Genomic DNA, 17,499 nt, shown 5'->3' with positions numbered 1-17,499 from the left:
TGTCAACATTCAATTTATTGAAAGAGTTTCCTTAATGTGAACTCCCCATAATTTTAACAGAATTTTAGTTATCTGCGAATTTAAATTATTGAGAATCACTTACTTTTGAATAGTACAAATAGCGACAAATACAGCGGAAAACCGATGCATGCTCAAGGCGCTCAAGCAACTTTGTTCACAGGGAAATATGAACATAAACCAAACGCGGTACGTCGTGAGCATGGAACGAATACGCGCGTTTTTTTTAGTTAGCAGCTTTCGGTTCTATATTTCAAAATGAAGTTTACGTGTAGTATCTGCATGGACAATTTTAGCAGTGAGCATCTTGAAAACATCAATGCAACTGGCTGTGGCCATGTTTTTCATGAAATGTGCCTCCTCCACTGGACTGAGATGTCGAAGACGTGCCCCGCCTGCAGAAAGCCATTACGTCCGAAGCAAGTCTTCAAGCTGTATTTCAACGTGTCTGAGACTAAAGAAATAGACGTAGGTGACCTTCAGAATAAGCTAGACGACGCAAAGGCTGAACTGAGAGCGGCTAACGTGGAGAAGATAAAACTGCAGGAGGCTTCCGACACGCTCAAGGCCTTCCTCATTCAGAGAGAGGAAGAAGTTCAGAAGTTTAAAGACAAATATATGAACGCGCTTGGCGAGAAAGCCCAGCTGCAAGCTAAGATACAATCCATGAGGAAGGAAGTAACAGAGAAGCGCCAGCTTTATGATGAAAATGTTGCCCTACGATCTCAGGTGACTGGTTATGAAAGGTAAGACAGCGGAGGTGACTGTAGCCGCAACTCTTTTTAGCCACATGGATTTGATTGGCTCCATATATTGCAACACCAACTTCACTAGTCACAGGTGCAGCTGAAAAGCAGGAAAATAGTAAACGCAAGGGGAAAATGCATGTTAAACAGGGGCGAATTTATCGTCAACGTTTGAAGTGGGCGGTTCGATGGGCCCTATGTTCACAATTTTCTGCTTTAAATTTTCGTAAAAAAAAAAAAATGACCCACCGCCCGCAGACTGAACATGAACGCTCGATCGCATGGCTTGAACATGCAGACATCGGCTCCGCTGAGCGCTGGCCGCTGGCTTCGAGACCAATGCTGCGCGGTGTGTTTGCGGCGGCTGATAACTGGTGGCCTGTTGCCATCGATACCGTGATATGCCGTGATCCGCTACCGCATGGTACCGCTGAGTACACGCTGATTGGTCCCGACGCGGCTGGCGCGCACGCAGCTGACGGGCGCGTGGCGCTATCTGTCGTCACCAGGGCGATCTGCGCATGCGCAGTGGCGCATGCCACTGCGGATCGCGCAATGCTAAACAGCTAAACTCTCTAATGTCAGTTCAAGGCACGCGCTTGAGCGTTCTTGTCAAGTCTGCGGGCGGCGGTACATATCCCAGAAAAAAAATTTTAGCTCTGGAAAGAGGTATGTTGAGGAGAGAGGAAAACGAGGCACTCATGAAAAATCCCTTGAAATCCCCCACAAACATATGTCAGTGTCACCGTGTATTTCAGAGAGCTTCCACCAGCAGTCAGTCAGCGAGATCATTGCTTGAGGTGGTGCATGTTAATGCCCAGGTTGTGTAGCAGCAAATGTCAAATTTTCTCTTCTTTTTTTCTTTAGTATAAGAAAGCTCATTGACAGCAACGCAAAGGAAGCAGATGAGATTTTGAAGTCATATGTGGATGCTCCTGGTGCAGTGAAGCAGTTGTCAACATACTGCTGTCTGGTAAAACGGTAAGATTTGGTCATTTTGTCGTATTATTAGCACTGCACTTGCAGCTGCTTTAACATGTCATCAACTACTAAATGCCAAGTGTTGTGCATGTACTTTAAATTACTCTACAGGCTGCTGCATCATTCTTCCCTGTAGCATTATGTATGTGCTACATATGCTTGTATAGTATGGTCCACTGTTAAAGGGAACATGCGATCGCATGCCGTTGGCTTTCCGCGAGGCGCTGCTGCAGAAAGCTGGAAAGAATTCCGCGTTGATTATGGACCAGAGTTTTTTTCGGCATTCTGTCCCCTTGCATGGATCTTATTTTTCACACCCACAACACATCGATTACCTCTTCTCGCTGCTGAATTGGCTTTTTCCATTCTGTGGTCGCGTTTCATGCGAAGTAAGCAACATTTTCTCCGGAGTAGATTATCCACGTGTGAGGGCCTTGGCTCATATGCCATTCAACGTGTACAGTACGCGTTGAGTGGCATATGAATCAAGGCACTCACACGTGGATAATCTAGTCCGGAGAAAATGTTACTTATTTCGCACGAAACGCAACCACAGAATGGAAAAAGCCAATTGAGCAGCTAGAAGAGGTAATCGATGCGTTGTGGGTGTGAAAAATGAGATCCATGCAAGGGGACAGAATGCCGAAAAAACTCCGGTCCATAATCAGCGCGGCATTCTTTCCGGCTTTCCGCAGCAGCGTCTCGTGGAAAGCCAACGACACGCGATCGCATGTTCCCTTTAACAGTGGACCATACTGTACATTGGCAATACTTAGCTCCGATCAAGGTCCTCCGCATATTCTCCTTCATAGCCCCAAATTCTAGATCAGCTGTACTTGGCCAGGGTACTGATGTTTTTGAGTGTGCTTCAAATCAGAGTTTGTTTAGTTGAGTGTTTCACTGTTTTTTCTTAAAAATACATCATCAAAAAGGTGCAGATGCTTGTGGTGGTGGTGAAAGACTTTTTTTAATGCTCAAAAGAAAGTTTGGGAGTCAGAAGACCCCGTCACATGGTCGGTATCCTTAGTTCGGGACACCACACGACGAGGCCCCATCTCGCACCCGCTTTACTAGAGCCCTTTAGGACTGCAGTGTGGAGCAGTTGAGCAGGGCAGTCTCCCATGCATGCTTATGGGCAATGTGGTGCTTATAATCGTGTGGTTTTCAGATTCGGGCTGCTATGACACAAATGTTGCTTGTATATGATAGCGGTTGCTTGAAATGTAATGCAGCTGAGTTATGTCGTGCACAAGCTATTACCTGCTGTTGTTTAAGTAACAACCGTCTGGAAAGTTTTGATGATGCTTGCACTGGTGTCAATGTCCTGATGCTGATAACAATGCTTATCCTGTAGCAGTGTGCAGTTGAAAATCTTGTGACATGATGACATGAGTGCTGATTTCTTTTTATTCCCTTTCCATCAGGAAGTGCATTGTTTTTCTTTTTATGCACTCTAATATATTATATATTTTTAAAATTTCCTGCTGAGCACAGTTAAAGTTGGGCGATAATATAACTGCAGCATTACGTGGTCAAGGGTCCTGAAGTTTCATGTTGTGCATTTAGTCTACTTTGTCTCATTTCGTAGCATGATGGCTGCAGAAAGCTTCATTTGTTTATGTGAATTTTTACTGTTTTTGAGTTCACTAAACAGCTCGTCATAGGTTGGTATTTTCATTGCACGCCACAGCCAGCTGCAGACTGTGACAGACAACAGATCACAGCTGAACAAGGAGGCTCTTGAACTGCGTAAAAGGGTGGCCTACCTGGAGGTCTTGAGCAGAGAACGAGCAGCCCGTGTGCGCACACTGGAAGCAGATGTGAGTCACCTTAAGGACATGCTACACAGGGCTGAACTCAAGGCAGAAAAGAGTTGTGCTTCCTCAAGCAGAAGTGCTGAAGATGGCTTGATTGCTGAAAGGTGAGCAACAGTCATTATTTCAGAGCATGGGATACACCATTGGCTCCATCTGCTACTGCAGTCAGAAAATATTTTCCAAGGTTGTCCAATAGAACCTTGTGGATTAATAACTTGCATTCTGCTTACATTCAGCATGCTCAGACAACCGGGAAGCTGCTTTGCACCATGAGCATTTTGTGTTTGTTACTCTTAAGAAGAGGGTGAAAAGGGATTTGTCAAAACTTTTGTTTGTGCTGTGTGATTATGTGCCATTCAGTCCTCACTGTTCAGCCATGTTCTACATGGCACTTGAGATACCACACGAAGTTCTGTGTCCACCGCTGTGGTTGAGTGTGATGCTGGCAAACACAATCAAGGTTAAGCTAGGATGTGCAGCACAAGTACTCTCAAATGCAGTAAAGGAGGCAGCCGCCACGCTAGCTCATTTGGTAGCTCACTTCATGAAACATGCCGAGGTTGTGGATTCGGATAGCACCGGCAGCGTGGCTGTCTTTTCTTCAACTTTCTATGAAATTGTCTTCTGTCTAAACAATTACACAGCTAATTCTCTGTCTAATCAATGCCACCTTAAAAGCAGAAAAGTCGCTGCATTCCCCAGTGATTTCCTTGGTTTCAGTAACTGTCGGCTTCTTTCATGTGTATTTAGTATCTTGATCATTTGTATTGCGGAGACATAGTATTCATATTTTTCAGTGCGCCTTGAGAGGAAAATATTCAGTGCAAAAATACAGCATATGGTTCAAAACACTCAGTTGCATCTAATCAAAACTCAATAAAATTTAAAATGAATGTATTGAACTGGGTCCGCAGACTCATAACTACAGCTTAATATAGGTTTCATCTGTGCTTGATTGCCAAATTGTAATGGAAACTCAATGCAAATAGTCATCAAATCCGGTGCTGGAGCTCAAATTCGAAGGCTACTGAGTTTGCACGACACATCCTCACAGTTTTTGATGACTCTTTTTATTGAGTTTTCTTTACAATTTGAGTACCGAGCTATTACTGAAACCTCATGTTAAAATTCTCTTGAAAGTTCATTGACCCACTGAAACGATGCTGGAAGAAAAGGTAGTGGCATGCCGGCCTTGGCTCTCTGTTACACTGATGTCTCTCCGATCCCATGTTACAGCCCAGCGCCTGAGCGAATGAAGCGGCCACGCCTGACCAATCCAGAGGAGACACCGTCTCCGGGTGTTGCGTCTCCAGCACTCCGCGTAAGCTTTGGAACCGCCTTTAAGGATTCTGAATAACTGTTTGCCGCCAGCGTGAACTCCGCATGCGCAGTAGAACCTGACGGTTTTGTTTTCAACCGGTTTAGCTCGGGAGAGGACATATGAGGAGAGGCGCGCCTGCGGGGAGTGGCCGTATGAAAAAGGCAGATTGGGCCACTATATATCAGTGTGGCGTGCAAACAGATTCTCTGTGCATGGCTTTAATGCGTCATGGTCTGCAAGGCACACTCCAGACTGCACGGCCGCACTGGTCCTGCGTGTGTATTACGCAGCGCAGTTAATTGCAAGAATGGCATCCCGCCAACTGTGTACCTCTGGAGCTCATCTGCCGGTCACCACGGGTGACCAACCGCACCTAGTCTATTTTACTCGTTTCTACAACACACTAGTCTATGGCATCAGCGTGCCACTTATATGAAACGATTCCTCTTAGCGCACACTATCCACTGATACCACACATGTCTGTGGTCAGCTGCATCGTGTAGTACAGAAAACTGGAGACAGAATTCCAGCCACAAAAACTGGCGCACGGAAAATGCGTCTAGGAGCTTATTGCCCGGACATTCGCAGGTCGCGCTTACGTGATGACGGGTGACTTTGAACAACGGAAACTAAACTACTTAGAGCAGCTCAAAGAAATTTTGCACATTTAACTAAATATGCGTGATCCACAGATGTTCTGGATTTGCTTTCATTTTGTCAATTAGACATGAAGCTATTTAGCCTCTAATATGCATCGTTTTTATCATTTTTGGTTTTTTTCACAATGCCGGTTCTATATAAACTATTCACTGGAGCCAAAAATGCCACCATATTTACTGAGAATAGTGTTTCATTTAAATGCTGCAGAAGCACCCCTCTTATTGCTGCAGTATAGTGTTCCCAGAAAACGTGACGCAAGCAGGCAACTTGAAGAAAAGTATTGTTTTATGCACTCGATTTTTTCTCACTGCACTCGTCTCAACAGTGGTTGCTATTAACAAACCACGCCGTTAAAAAGTAAATATATATCTTTTTCTAATGACCTAAAGCTCATTTTTCTATCTTAAGCCGGAGGTTCACAGCTGTTGTGCAGACATTGTGAAAATGTGTCTAATGGCCGTGCAAGCATTGGACAGTGCTGGCGATCGTCTAGCGAGAGCAGCTGTGCATGATTAAAGGGCGGGTGAAAGGGGCTCTCAATAAAGTTGCGGTATGCCTAGGACGTTAAAGGACGCCGGTTCACAAATATCCTCTATCAAGAATTTTTCTAATGTGTTTTGTGGAAGCTGAATTATATGCTGTCGAAATATGAGTTTCCGTGTCTTTGCACCTGAAACGTCAGCGCTCCTCCGCCGGCCCTACCCGTCGTGGTGGATCAGTGGTTAGAGCGCTTGACTACTGAGCCCGAGTATCCGGGTTCGATCGTGACCGCGGTGGCCGCGTTTCGATAGAGGCAAATGCACAGGCGATGTCAGTGCATGTTAAAGATCCCCAGGTGGTCGAAGTTATTTCGGAGCCCTCCACTACAGCACCTCTTCCTTCTATCGCTCCCACCTTCCTCCCCTCCCTTATGGAGGGGTTCCAGTGTCCAGCAAGATATATGACAGTAGAGAGATTTAGTTTCACGTACATAGAGGGTTCACGTACGCAAACGTGAAAAGTCTACGTAGCCTGCACGCAGGTGGTTTGAAACCCTTATAGTTACACGTACGCGAAACACGCCGCGCATTACGACTAGCGCCATCTACTAAGAAACACAGACACTGGTTGTAGCCTAAATCATCCAAGACAAGTCTTTAAGCCAAGCCATTCATAGCGAGACGGTTGCTATGACGACGACCAACGCTACTTTGTCAGGCTTAACAGCTGAAAAATCGCCCTTCTGTCTGAAAAACAAAAGCTATTTGTCGCTTGAAACCTTATGCGAGGGTAAGAATGGGCGAATCGAAGGCGAATACAACAGTTTAGAACACGATATCGCCTCGAGGGATTAGCGACGAAGCTGTTATCGCCGTGAAGCGGCGGGCAGGGCGCCGCCATGTTTGTCAACGCTACGTACACAAGCAACGCAAAGACCGCAACGTAAAAATCCGAATCTCACGTACGTACGTGAGACTCGCGCATACCCTTTGCGTTCTGCGCATGCGCACTGGTCACCCGTAAGAGCTCTACGTACGTGAAGCCTCCATGTACGTGAAACTAAAGCTCTCTAGTTACTGCATCATTTCCTTTCCTCAATAACCAAAACCCAAACCTCCGCCAGCCCCACCCACTTGGCCCATCGTGGGGCCCCTCCCTACCTGCTGCCAACATGTGTGGGAATTGGGAATTCCCGGGGAGGGCGGAGGCTGACCAGCTGAAGTGGCCGCGCCCACATTAGCTGCTTGACGTCTGAAAGAGTTGGCTGGGCGAACCAATGATAACCCCCAGCTGCCGACGTCACTTGTATGACATGACGTCATAGGCCAGGTTTTGCATGAAAGCCTGGTACCGCTGGTCGCCGCGAGATTCGAAAGCGGGAATTTTTAAATGTGTATTGCAGATTTTCCGCTCGCTTTTGAAGTCTCGTATGCAGCATGAATGCTCGGTGGCATGTACTCTACGTAATGAAAGTATTTTATAGCCAAGCTCGAACACCGTTTTCAGGGACCCTTTAATCTTTGGGCACGCCTGTCGTGCACTACGGTGTTAGCACTGCACTTAACGCGCTTAATCCCAGACTGAAGGACACTTGAGAACGAGACCACATACCCTCGTTTGAGGACGGTACGCACAGGGAAGATGTGCATATCTGTGTGGACATAGGAAATGCTAGCCATGCATATTGGTCAAGAAAACACCTTGTGAGCAGCAAGCTCATCAGCCATCTTGCAGGACATGCCGTGGATTAAAAAGTGAAAAAATATGAGTGATATCAGTTTTTTTTGCCGTGCGATTTTGGAGAGCATGCTCTGCAAAATGGCAACCGAGGAGGTTCATGCGCATGCGCAGGACGTTGCTTGAAAAAGACCCATTGGGCCCGCTATGCCCAACGCTCGGCATAAAAATTGATTGTGGTTGCATGCCAGTCTCTGCAGTTCGGACTTCTTTTGAGAGACCTATGAGGATTTTTTTTTTATGTAACGCTGGAGCGCTGTTAAACTTCAGCAAGCATGTTTCGGCAGAAATTCGCCGCACTGCTCGAAGCGAAGTTCCGCGATCCTTCTTCCTCGCTCATTTCGATGCGAGCCGGCAGCTGTTGCAGGTTGTGAGGAATAGTGTGGAAACCTGAACCGCGCCTTGACGCCGCACAGCATGCGAGCACTGTAAACTAAAATATAACACTGGCGTACTGCATTTCGCCTTCCGCCAACTAGCCGTCCACTTTAGCGGAGCGATGTTGCCGCCACCTGTAGGCCAGTTTCGCGGCGAGTAACACTGATTGATGAAATTAATTTCGTTGGATAGTTCGGTACCAATAAGACGGTCTACAGGCGTCGAACGGCGAGGCTTAAAAGCGGGCGGGGACGCCACAGAATCTGTCAGCTGTCGCGGAAAACGGTCCCCTTGCTTCACTGCCCATCTTGCGAAGACGCATTCCCGTAGATTGGTACCCTGTTAGACGTTTTTAGAATACCTGAGACGTATTAGCTGAGACGTATACAGGTTTGGTTGGTTTATTGAGTTTAACACCCAAAAGCAACTCAGGCTATGAGGGACGCCATAGTGATGGGCTCCAGAAATTTCGACCACCTGGGGTTCTTTAACGTGCACTGACATCGCACAGTACACGGGCTTCTAGAATTTCACCTCCACCGAAATTCGACTGCCGTGGTCGAATTTCGTCTATTAGGCGAGTATTACACTGATCTCCACTATGGGGCTGGATGGCGCATCGGGCGCCCGAAAGTAAAGCCACCGGAAGTAAGTGGCCTTGTCCTGGAAGTCAGCCTTTGGCAGTGCATGAAATCGGACCTCAGCACGGTTTTTCAATTTGTTTTCGTTTTCCATTTAGCATTTCGTCTTTTTGCCTTTCTCGTCTTTTCCATGACAGTGCTTACCTGTTGCACCGTCAACTGCATGAGGAGACAAGCAGTCTTTGGGGAAGATGTTTCAAAAATAAGGGTTCGTTGCATCGCATAGGGACGACACTAGCAGATGACAGGACGTCGCTACATACAGCACGTACGGAGCCTCGTCTGCTCAGCCGTGTCGTCACGTGCTAGTGTCGCCAATTTTGCTCTTTATAGTGATGCACGTTGCCGCACTCTAAGCCCAAGTTATACCAACAGTGGGGGATAAATTTTAGAAAGAATAGGTGGAAACCTTCACCACTTTTGCAGTGACCACTGTACCGAATTATGTTTAGGTGCCGATGGTGTGCCTCCGAGAGGTATGGTACTGCTTTTTCAACCGAGTGTAACATGTACTGTATCGTGCTGTAGCAAATTATGCCTGAATGGGCTATTATTCGTGGTGCTTGGAACAGTTGACTTCTAACAGCACATGTCACGTGTGCTGCAGCATTCGTCGTTCTCGTCAGTCGTTTCTCTTGCACTGTGCAGCTGAAACATGGCTGTGCTATGGAGTTAGGTTAAAAGCACGTCTAGAAGGTAAATGGCACTTAAAGCGATAAACATCACCTGCCATCAATGAGAAGAGACATTGTCCGCCACCAACTCGAAACTGAAACTCCGGACGCTGTATAACAAGTGGCTCTCCGAGTGTTAGGATTTCCGCGCCATCGTTTGCCTTTTCTTTGCTACACGAAAATTCGGGTTTAAGATGACCAAGCCTCATCAGCATTCCACTACTGCTCCTTTACGCTCGGAAGACAAGAAGCAGACAAGAACATATGCACGTACCCCTTTGCCATGGCAGGGTGAGACTAAAACACCTCAATAATGTTTTCCTGCATGCCTATTTTTATGCCTATTTGGGTGCAGGAGGCGTCCAGTAATCCGGTATACGTCTTCAGTATGCTAAAAACGTCTATTAGACATTTTTAGCATACCGGAGACGTATACCGGATTACCGGACAGGCCAGGCAGGGCCACTACGCATGCGCAGGAGGCGTCCGGCGATCCAGTATAGGTCTCTGGTGTACTAAAACCTCTATTGACGCCCACGATAGAGATCAGGCACATATCCAAGGGAGGGGAGGGGAGTGATGCCCCCTCCCCCCCATCTGCATAATAGCAATTGCTCACAGATGAACCCAACAGGAGTGAACGTCAGTGTTGTCAATTTTCACCATTTATCTAGGCACGCAAAGGCGCCCGTGTGCTGTGGGATGTCAGTGCATGTTAAAGATCTCCAAGTAATCGAAATTATTCCTGAGCCTTCCACTACGGCGCCTCTTTCTTCCTTTATTCTCTTAGTCCCTCCTTTATCCCTTCCCTTACTCGCAGATTTCGCGAGATGTGAGACAGATACTGCTGCATTTCCTTTCCCCAACAACCAATTTTCAATTTCAAGAAGGTTTTGACTGCTCACGCAGACATTAAAAAAGCTTTCTGGTGTAGCAAAGCATAAATAGATGAAAAAGGGATTGAAATTAGCACTCTACCTTATTTCGTTTCGTGTAAAGCCTGCATCTATTAATTCCGGCTAGTCACGTGATCTGTGCATTTAGTAAGATTAAAGTGTGCCTTTACATTTACATTGAGCAAAACTAATTTCGTTTCAGATTGTGACCTCTGCTTGGCACTCAAAGGCTGTAGATGGTGCCACGCCCACAAGGGAACCACTCCTGCCTCAGAAAACAAACTTCTTTCGCCCAGCTGCCAACAGCGACTCATTCAAGTCGGTCATCAGAACAGGCTACAATGGTTTAGGTGGCCATGCAAAACATGTCGTCGGATCAAAACCATCTCTGAAGCGACTCTAAGGCCAACCTCATCTTTTCTTACATATCGAAGCTTGTAAAAATAATTTTCCAAAGCTCATATCTTTTGACTGCGAGGTATCGAAGCTAGCATGTTATCACTGGTGCGTTAAAGTACCCCGGTATGCCTTCGTACTGCTTTACCTCGTCAAAGTTTGTACATGCCCTCCAGTTATATAACAGAACTTTTTCCTCAAGAATTCCGGACAGGTTGTGGACTTCAGCAAGGGCACTTGTGTTCTGTGTTGAGTTATAGCAGACCGGAAATGCGATCCCAATGCGGTGCACAGTTCGAGCGCTATGCATAGCAGGCGCACAAAGCTACCTCCGAGCGTTCTGCGTCTGCGCAATGGCGCCACACAGTATTCACAGTCTGCTACAACTAACACTGAGACCCCCCTCGTTAGGCCCTCAAGTGCCATGTTTCAAGCTGGCAAATTCTGAGACCTGAATCGAAGGAACCAAATAAATCGTATTCTATGTAAACCACTCCAGTTTTGCCACACCGCCATAAAGGTGGCCGCTATGGTGCAATGGGAATAAACGGTGCTGCGGTAGAGCATACCGTGCACCTTTAGCATACCCTGTACCGCATTACTGTTACCGTTAGCGGAGTAACTAGAACCCCTGAAGCCCGCGCCACCCGCGCGCCGTGATTGCGTCATGGTCGGAATAGAGAAGCGGTGGCACACCGCACCTAGAGTCCGGCTGTGATTGCGCATGCGCAGATTGCCTTGAAGGAGCCATGCACCCGGCAGCATTAGGCAGCATCGCTGTACAAGACTACCGAATCGGGACCAATTAGCGCATGCGCACTGGGAAGGTTGGCTGGCTCATGGTGCTTTGGCGCTGCTTTCAGTAGAACGCGTCGCAGAGGATGCTGGGAGTAGAGCCATATCTCTCAGCTTGGTGCACCGCACTGTTCTTTCAGTACTTGTATGTCCGGAATCCCTCACTGGTTTCCTATAATGTGGTAGTGCAGCTCGGGCTGTATTTGTTATGCAGGATGCAGATGGCTTTTTGCGGGCCTGTCTAAATTTAGCATAACATGGTTGAAGATTTTGGCTATGGTTTCGGCTGTGGACATCCGTATATAGTTAAAGGAGCACTGAAGATAAGTTGAAGTTGGCCTGTATTTAATAGGGTGCCGCGTCAGTGGTGGGAATGCTGCGCCAATCGCGCCAACCGGCACCATTGCATGAAGCCTCATGCTGCTGCAAATTGGCGGTTTTTGATGAAGTTTCACCAAAGATACTGTTCCAGCAAAAGCCGCGGTGAATGCGAAGAGACTGAAGCTGCCGCCTAATGAGCATAAGCATGACTCTGGTTCCTTCTCCCGATGACTATGAGTGTCGAGAAAGATGACCGGCGGAATCCAACCCCGTCCTGTTAAGCTTTCTAGCCCTTTCCCACCTAGTGTTAGTACATCGTGTGCACGTCTTTTGTGCATCTGTTAAGCGTGCTGCCAACGCTGTCCCATGTGAACATGGCGAATGCTTAGAGGAAGAAAAAAGTTTTTAAGAGGCTCAAGTAGCGCTAAGTTTGGATCCTGCTAGATTTATCGGGCTTTTACACAGCATCGGTACATGTCCAATAATTTCAATGTAAGACCGCGAGAAAGGCTTCGGACGTGCTCCAACTGATAGCTCGATTCCACAGACCTAATTCGCGCTCGCTGTAATAGCTCCGTCAACATCGAGCTTCCGGCCTGTTTGTACAGTAAAATTCAATCTTTCAACTGAGAAATTTGTTCGTATAAACAGAAGTTAGCTAAACTGAGCCTGTTCCAACAATGGGGTAGCATTCTCCGTGGGTCAGCATACGGTGACTATAGATCACGCATGGACATGTGCACGTGTGTGTGATCTCGAGCTTATGCCATTGCCGGATGTCTTTCGCCACACGAGCTGGGATTTTTTTTTACAGTGCAAAGAAGTCCGAACGAGGCCTCAAGTCGTAAACTACTGAGGAAACATTGAAGCGAATGGAAAGCACATGGCAATGCTGAGCCCACCAGTGGAGGAGAATAGCACGCGCATGCGCAGCTGCAAGAAACGTGTACTATGCCATGAAATGGCGGTGGCGTGAACACGCTTCAGCTACAGCATCATGACTGTAATGTAGCAAAGTGGCCGCGCTCATCCTGGGATGATCCCTGTGACCGGTGGCCTGTTTATTAATGCGAAATTATGGTGCATCGGCAATGAAACCTAGCATTGCTGTCCAGATGAAACGGTCCGAAAACTACAATGGTTTCATCAGCACAGCTGCCAAAGCAACCTTGATAGAGTCAACAGAGGGCCTAGTGTATACATAGACACCCAATGAGCTTTAGGTCAGAGACCTATAGGGTGAAGACATTTAGTGTAAATGCCTTTGGTATAAAGGCCTTCACTCAATGTCTTTGACCTAAGGGCCTTTACCCTAAAGGCCTTTGAGACAGTTGTGCTAGTTACTAAATAGTAAACAAATATAGTTAACTATACCCACGATCAGACGCAAATGTTTTCGCATTCACAGCACGTAAGTAGTCTTAAGTGCCCCCCCCCCCCCCACCCCCCCCGTAATTTATTTCATCCTGGCCTTCCCGAACCAAGTTCCTTCAATCGGAGAACGCTCAAGAGTGCTCTCATTGATCGCAGGAGCGCAGTCACGTGCCAGTTTTTAAATCTCGCGGATAAAATTGAAAACACACCAGGCTAATGTGATATCGAAGAAAAACTTACTTAAATGGGCATTGTTCAACATTCTCTGCAAGTTTTGAACAGAGAAACCAGAAAATTTCATCTATTTTCTTTTTTAATAACTAAGGCAAAAAAATACGCAAAGCTGGGTAAGACGACTGCCTACTACTCTGCACCATTTAAATCTTCGCTCAGCGCGTTGTAATTTCTTAAAACCGGTGCACAATTAAGTTTGTTGAAACACCCTCTATGTTGGCATTTTCGTCCTATTTCTCAGTATCGATCTTGTAAAAACGCAAACAGACATGGACCACATAAAAGACGACACACACGATTGTGTGTGTGTGTCGTCTTTCTCATGGCCCGCGTCTGCGCTAAAATATTTTACAAGATCGATATGCACCAACTTGCTCAAAAAGAAGTTTTAATGAAATTCTCAGTATCTGGCTCCTGCATAGAGAACGCGAGGAAGCTGATCCAAATTTTTTGCCATCTACAAAGCAGGCTTCAAAACGCTCTTGGCCATTCTTGCCGCTATAGGGTACACTCTAAACATGGACACGCCTATATGGGAGCAAAAAGGGGTGAGCTGTCCTCTAGCACACAGTTTTATAAAAGGGAGTGTGCTAGAGTACAGCTTACTCTCTTTTTACTCATTTCTGTTTAGAGTGTATCACGTCCTAATCATATAAAGGCCACTCTCCGAAGACTGAGCTTTTATAAGCTAGAAAAGACCAAACAGACCGAAACACAGGCGTCACCATTACCAGCAAATTTCGTGAGTAAACTGCATGCGTCGACGCAAAACTTTTGGGCACGGATCCTGGAGGCTAGGCTACACGGCCATTCACTTCAAAAGCGGTGGTCACAGTTCCTTTTCGGTAACGATGTCACGAGTTTCAATCGAGTGGCGAGAAATGTTTCTATTCAGTTTTATCAGCTATAAATGCATCTTTTATTGTAATGCCTTTATTAATAATAATTATACCTTTATTTTCGATCATAGTGATGGGGGAGGTATGCAGAAAAATCAGGGCAATCGGCTTGACGAGCCCCCTCCTCCCAGAAAGAAGAAATGCAAAATGAAAAGGCAACAGCAATCAGCAGCATAATGTAGTCTCCGCAGAAGATAAAGGTGGACTCGACGAAGCATTATAATCATGGGTTGTCTGTTCAAGAATCACAGAAACAAAAACGACAATGTTTGCACCTTAACATGTGCAGAAATTTGGTTGTGCAAAGAAATTAAGCGAGGTCACAGTTTGTGGGGAAAAAAACACAGGACTGATTTTGTTCCTACTATGGCAGCAAAAAATGAGACAAGGTGAAAGTTCAAAGCTTTGAACTCGTGCCAAACTTTCACACTTAGAAAATAAAGAAATACAACATTAACATGCTTCTTATCAAAATAACAAAATTTAGGTTTTAAACAAAGAGAAAAAAAATTGTGGTCGCGGCAAAGAAAACTAACAAAACACTTCCTAGCAGACACACATCAAGAGCACAAGCATGCAGTCTTCAAAAGAGCATATCAAGAAAATCAAGTTGAGCTGCGGATAAAACTATTCTGATGTCATCTTTGGATGCTCGTTCAAGTTGAAGGCCTTGCTTATTCAGTAAATTGCTGCCGGACAAAGGTCAAAATAACTGTAAACAGCCAGAGAATCAATTTTTACCAAGAACAATAATTGGATTGAGTTCTCTGTGTCCCTTTAAAATGTTAGCTGCAGTAATTAGAAGCCGTGAGGGATGTCCTTGGCGAGTGGTGGGAAGTGAACCCAGCTTCAGGTGCAGCGTTGCATGCAGGCCACCTTTGTGCCACTTGGACATTAGCCCCATGACGTCTTCGGTGCAACTCTGCATGCCAGCCTGTGTAGTGACAGCCCATGCACAATGAGGTATCTGCTTCATGGCTGTGATTCTGAAGTCCTCACAAGGCGGAATACTCTGGTACTAGCTCGGGAGTCATCCTGTGAAGAAGCCCATAGACGGTGTTGGTGCTTTGCGTTTTGAGACTTGCGGAGATTCTGGAGGAGGAGAGACTTTAATGAAACAGGAGAGGTCTGCCTGGATGCCATTAAAAGGACACTGCTGCGGAAAGTGCATATAGTTATTTTATTAGTTATAATAGATTGTTTGGCTTGTGGCGCACAAAGGATCCAGATGCGGTGCGGCCACTTTTTTTTTTTTTTTAGTGTCCCAGAGCGTAGCTGCCGTGCCAGCAAGGCGCCTCTAGCGTTCTGATCGGCTCGCGCTTAAGGTCCATCGTCTTCCTCGCGCGTGACGAAACAGGGCGCTGCCAGGTGGCGCTACAGGCTCACTGTGGCCCTGCTGATGTTTGTTCCACAGCACAAAAAAGTGCATTTAATGCCCAGAAAAATTAGTTTAAAAATTGAACATCTTATGTCCCGCCTCTTGATTCAAACTCATGACATCAAGGACGAAAAGGATTCCATGATCACCGCTTGGAAGTGAATAGCAATGTAGCCTAGCCTCAGGGATTCGCAATGTCTTCCTTTACGCACTGCAGTTTGCTTGCTAACTGGCAGTGGTGGCACCTGTATTTAATATTTTTGCATTTTTTATTATTAAGTACTACCTTCAAGTTTACAAGCAAGACTTTTTGGGTCCTACATGGCGTTCAATGATTCGGATGTACTGCGTGCGGCACAAGCAGTTCTCTCTTTTTTTTTTTTTGGCAGGGCAGGAACTCTGGAAACACAACAGAGTAAGTTCGTCTTCCTTGGCCCCGTTGAGACTGAACTTTTGCTGGGAGTGGTCGACGTCTTGGTCGTGTCGGATCACGGTGCGCTTGCTTCTTCGTACAGGAGCATGAAGCGAATTAAGCCATCAAGCGTACGCCGTGCGCTCAGGCGCCGTTTCACGTTCATAGTCCGAATGAGGGCAGACATCGCTAAGGTGAAAAATTGATTTTTACGGGCCGCAGTTGCTACATAGGCTACATGTGAAGTGACATGTAGTGGAGATTTGCGCCGCCCGTCAGCACGGCTTTCCACGAAGCTTTACATATATATTGTGCTTTTATATCAGTGTGCTTGTTTATAGCCACCGACACGAAAAAAAAATTGGTTTTCGGGGAAATGAAATGGCGCAGTATCTGTCTCAAGGGAAGGGATAAAGGAGGGAGTGAAAGAAGAAAGCCTTAGTGGAGGGCTGCGGAGTAATTTCGGCCACCTGGGGATCTTTAACGTTCACTGACATCGCACAGCACACGGGCGCCTCAGCGTTTCGCCTCCAGCGAAACGCGGCCGCCGCGGTCGGTTTGGAACCCGAGTATTCCGGCTCAGTAGCCGAGCGCCCTAACCACTGAGCCACCGCGGCGGATATCATCGACACGTGGCCTCGTCATTTTCTGTTCGCCACGTGAAGCGAGTTTCCCTGCGATCTCGAGACGGCGCTCGGACGGTTCTCCAAGGTTCGGAACTGTTTGCGAATATGCACGCCCCTCATTTTGAATGGTATATGGATCAAGTATTTAGAGCGCGGTCGACAGCTATCTCGGTCATTGCGATCTCAACGACCATCGTGCGCGCCACTATCGCCGCTTCCGAGCTCTCTCTCTCGATGGTACGCAGGCGCTCACCCAAGTGCCTCTAACAGTGGACTGTGTGTTAAATCCCTTAGCCTGCTTTACGAAGCAGAGGCGTGCAGTCAACTTTTTATTTGCCTATTTAGACTCAGTTGGCCTACTCGACAAACTCTAATATCTCCGTAAATCTCACCATTATGCACTCTTCGCGCAGTGAATTTACTCATCCCCTTTGTAGCACATATATTGCACGTCACTATTTTGTATCTTGTAGATTACTCGTTGATGCTCCTCAGCCACAATTCAATTTCCATCTATTTTTATCCTTTCATTGTTAGTCTTCTTTTCTATTATTTTACTTCTTTACTTTTTAATTTTGTGCCCCTCCCCTTCCGCGTTTCTATCCCCAATTGCCTTCTCCAGGCAGAGTACCGTGTCAGAAAACTTCATGCCGCCTAAAATCTGTGCATTTAAATGTAGGGTTTTTCTCTCTCTCTCGCTGTCGTTTTTCAATTA

At 46.5% G+C, this 17,499-nt stretch overlaps 1 protein-coding gene across 1 annotated transcript; it reads left to right on the top strand.

Annotated features, from left to right (window-relative positions):
- The first annotated feature begins 192 nt into the window (after window positions 1-192).
- On the top strand, window positions 193-10,949 carry LOC144128785 (E3 ubiquitin-protein ligase TRAIP-like). The gene is made up of 5 exons (XM_077662487.1): window positions 193-764; window positions 1,632-1,745; window positions 3,436-3,666; window positions 4,799-4,883; window positions 10,552-10,949. The coding sequence occupies exons 1-5, from the start codon at window positions 277-279 to the stop codon at window positions 10,750-10,752; spliced, it is 1,119 nt and encodes a 372-aa protein (XP_077518613.1). The 5' UTR covers window positions 193-276; the 3' UTR covers window positions 10,753-10,949.
- The last annotated feature ends 6,550 nt before the right edge of the window (window positions 10,950-17,499 follow it).

This window comes from Amblyomma americanum, chromosome 4 (assembly GCF_052857255.1).
Source record: "Amblyomma americanum isolate KBUSLIRL-KWMA chromosome 4, ASM5285725v1, whole genome shotgun sequence".
NCBI lineage: Eukaryota > Metazoa > Arthropoda > Arachnida > Ixodida > Ixodidae > Amblyomma > Amblyomma americanum.
This window is presented reverse-complemented; position numbering and strand designations above follow the sequence as displayed.

Bases quoted from the DNA above. Each gene is read 5' to 3' on its own strand.
- LOC144128785 (XM_077662487.1), top strand. From the start codon at position 277: ATGAAGTTTACGTGTAGTATCTGCATGGACAATTTTAGCAGTGAGCAT. The intron at 765-1,631 runs GTAAGACAGCGG...TTTTTTCTTTAG, and splicing joins CAGGTGACTGGTTATGAAAG to TATAAGAAAGCTCATTGACA. The intron at 4,884-10,551 runs GTAAGCTTTGGA...ATTTCGTTTCAG, and splicing joins TTGCGTCTCCAGCACTCCGC to ATTGTGACCTCTGCTTGGCA.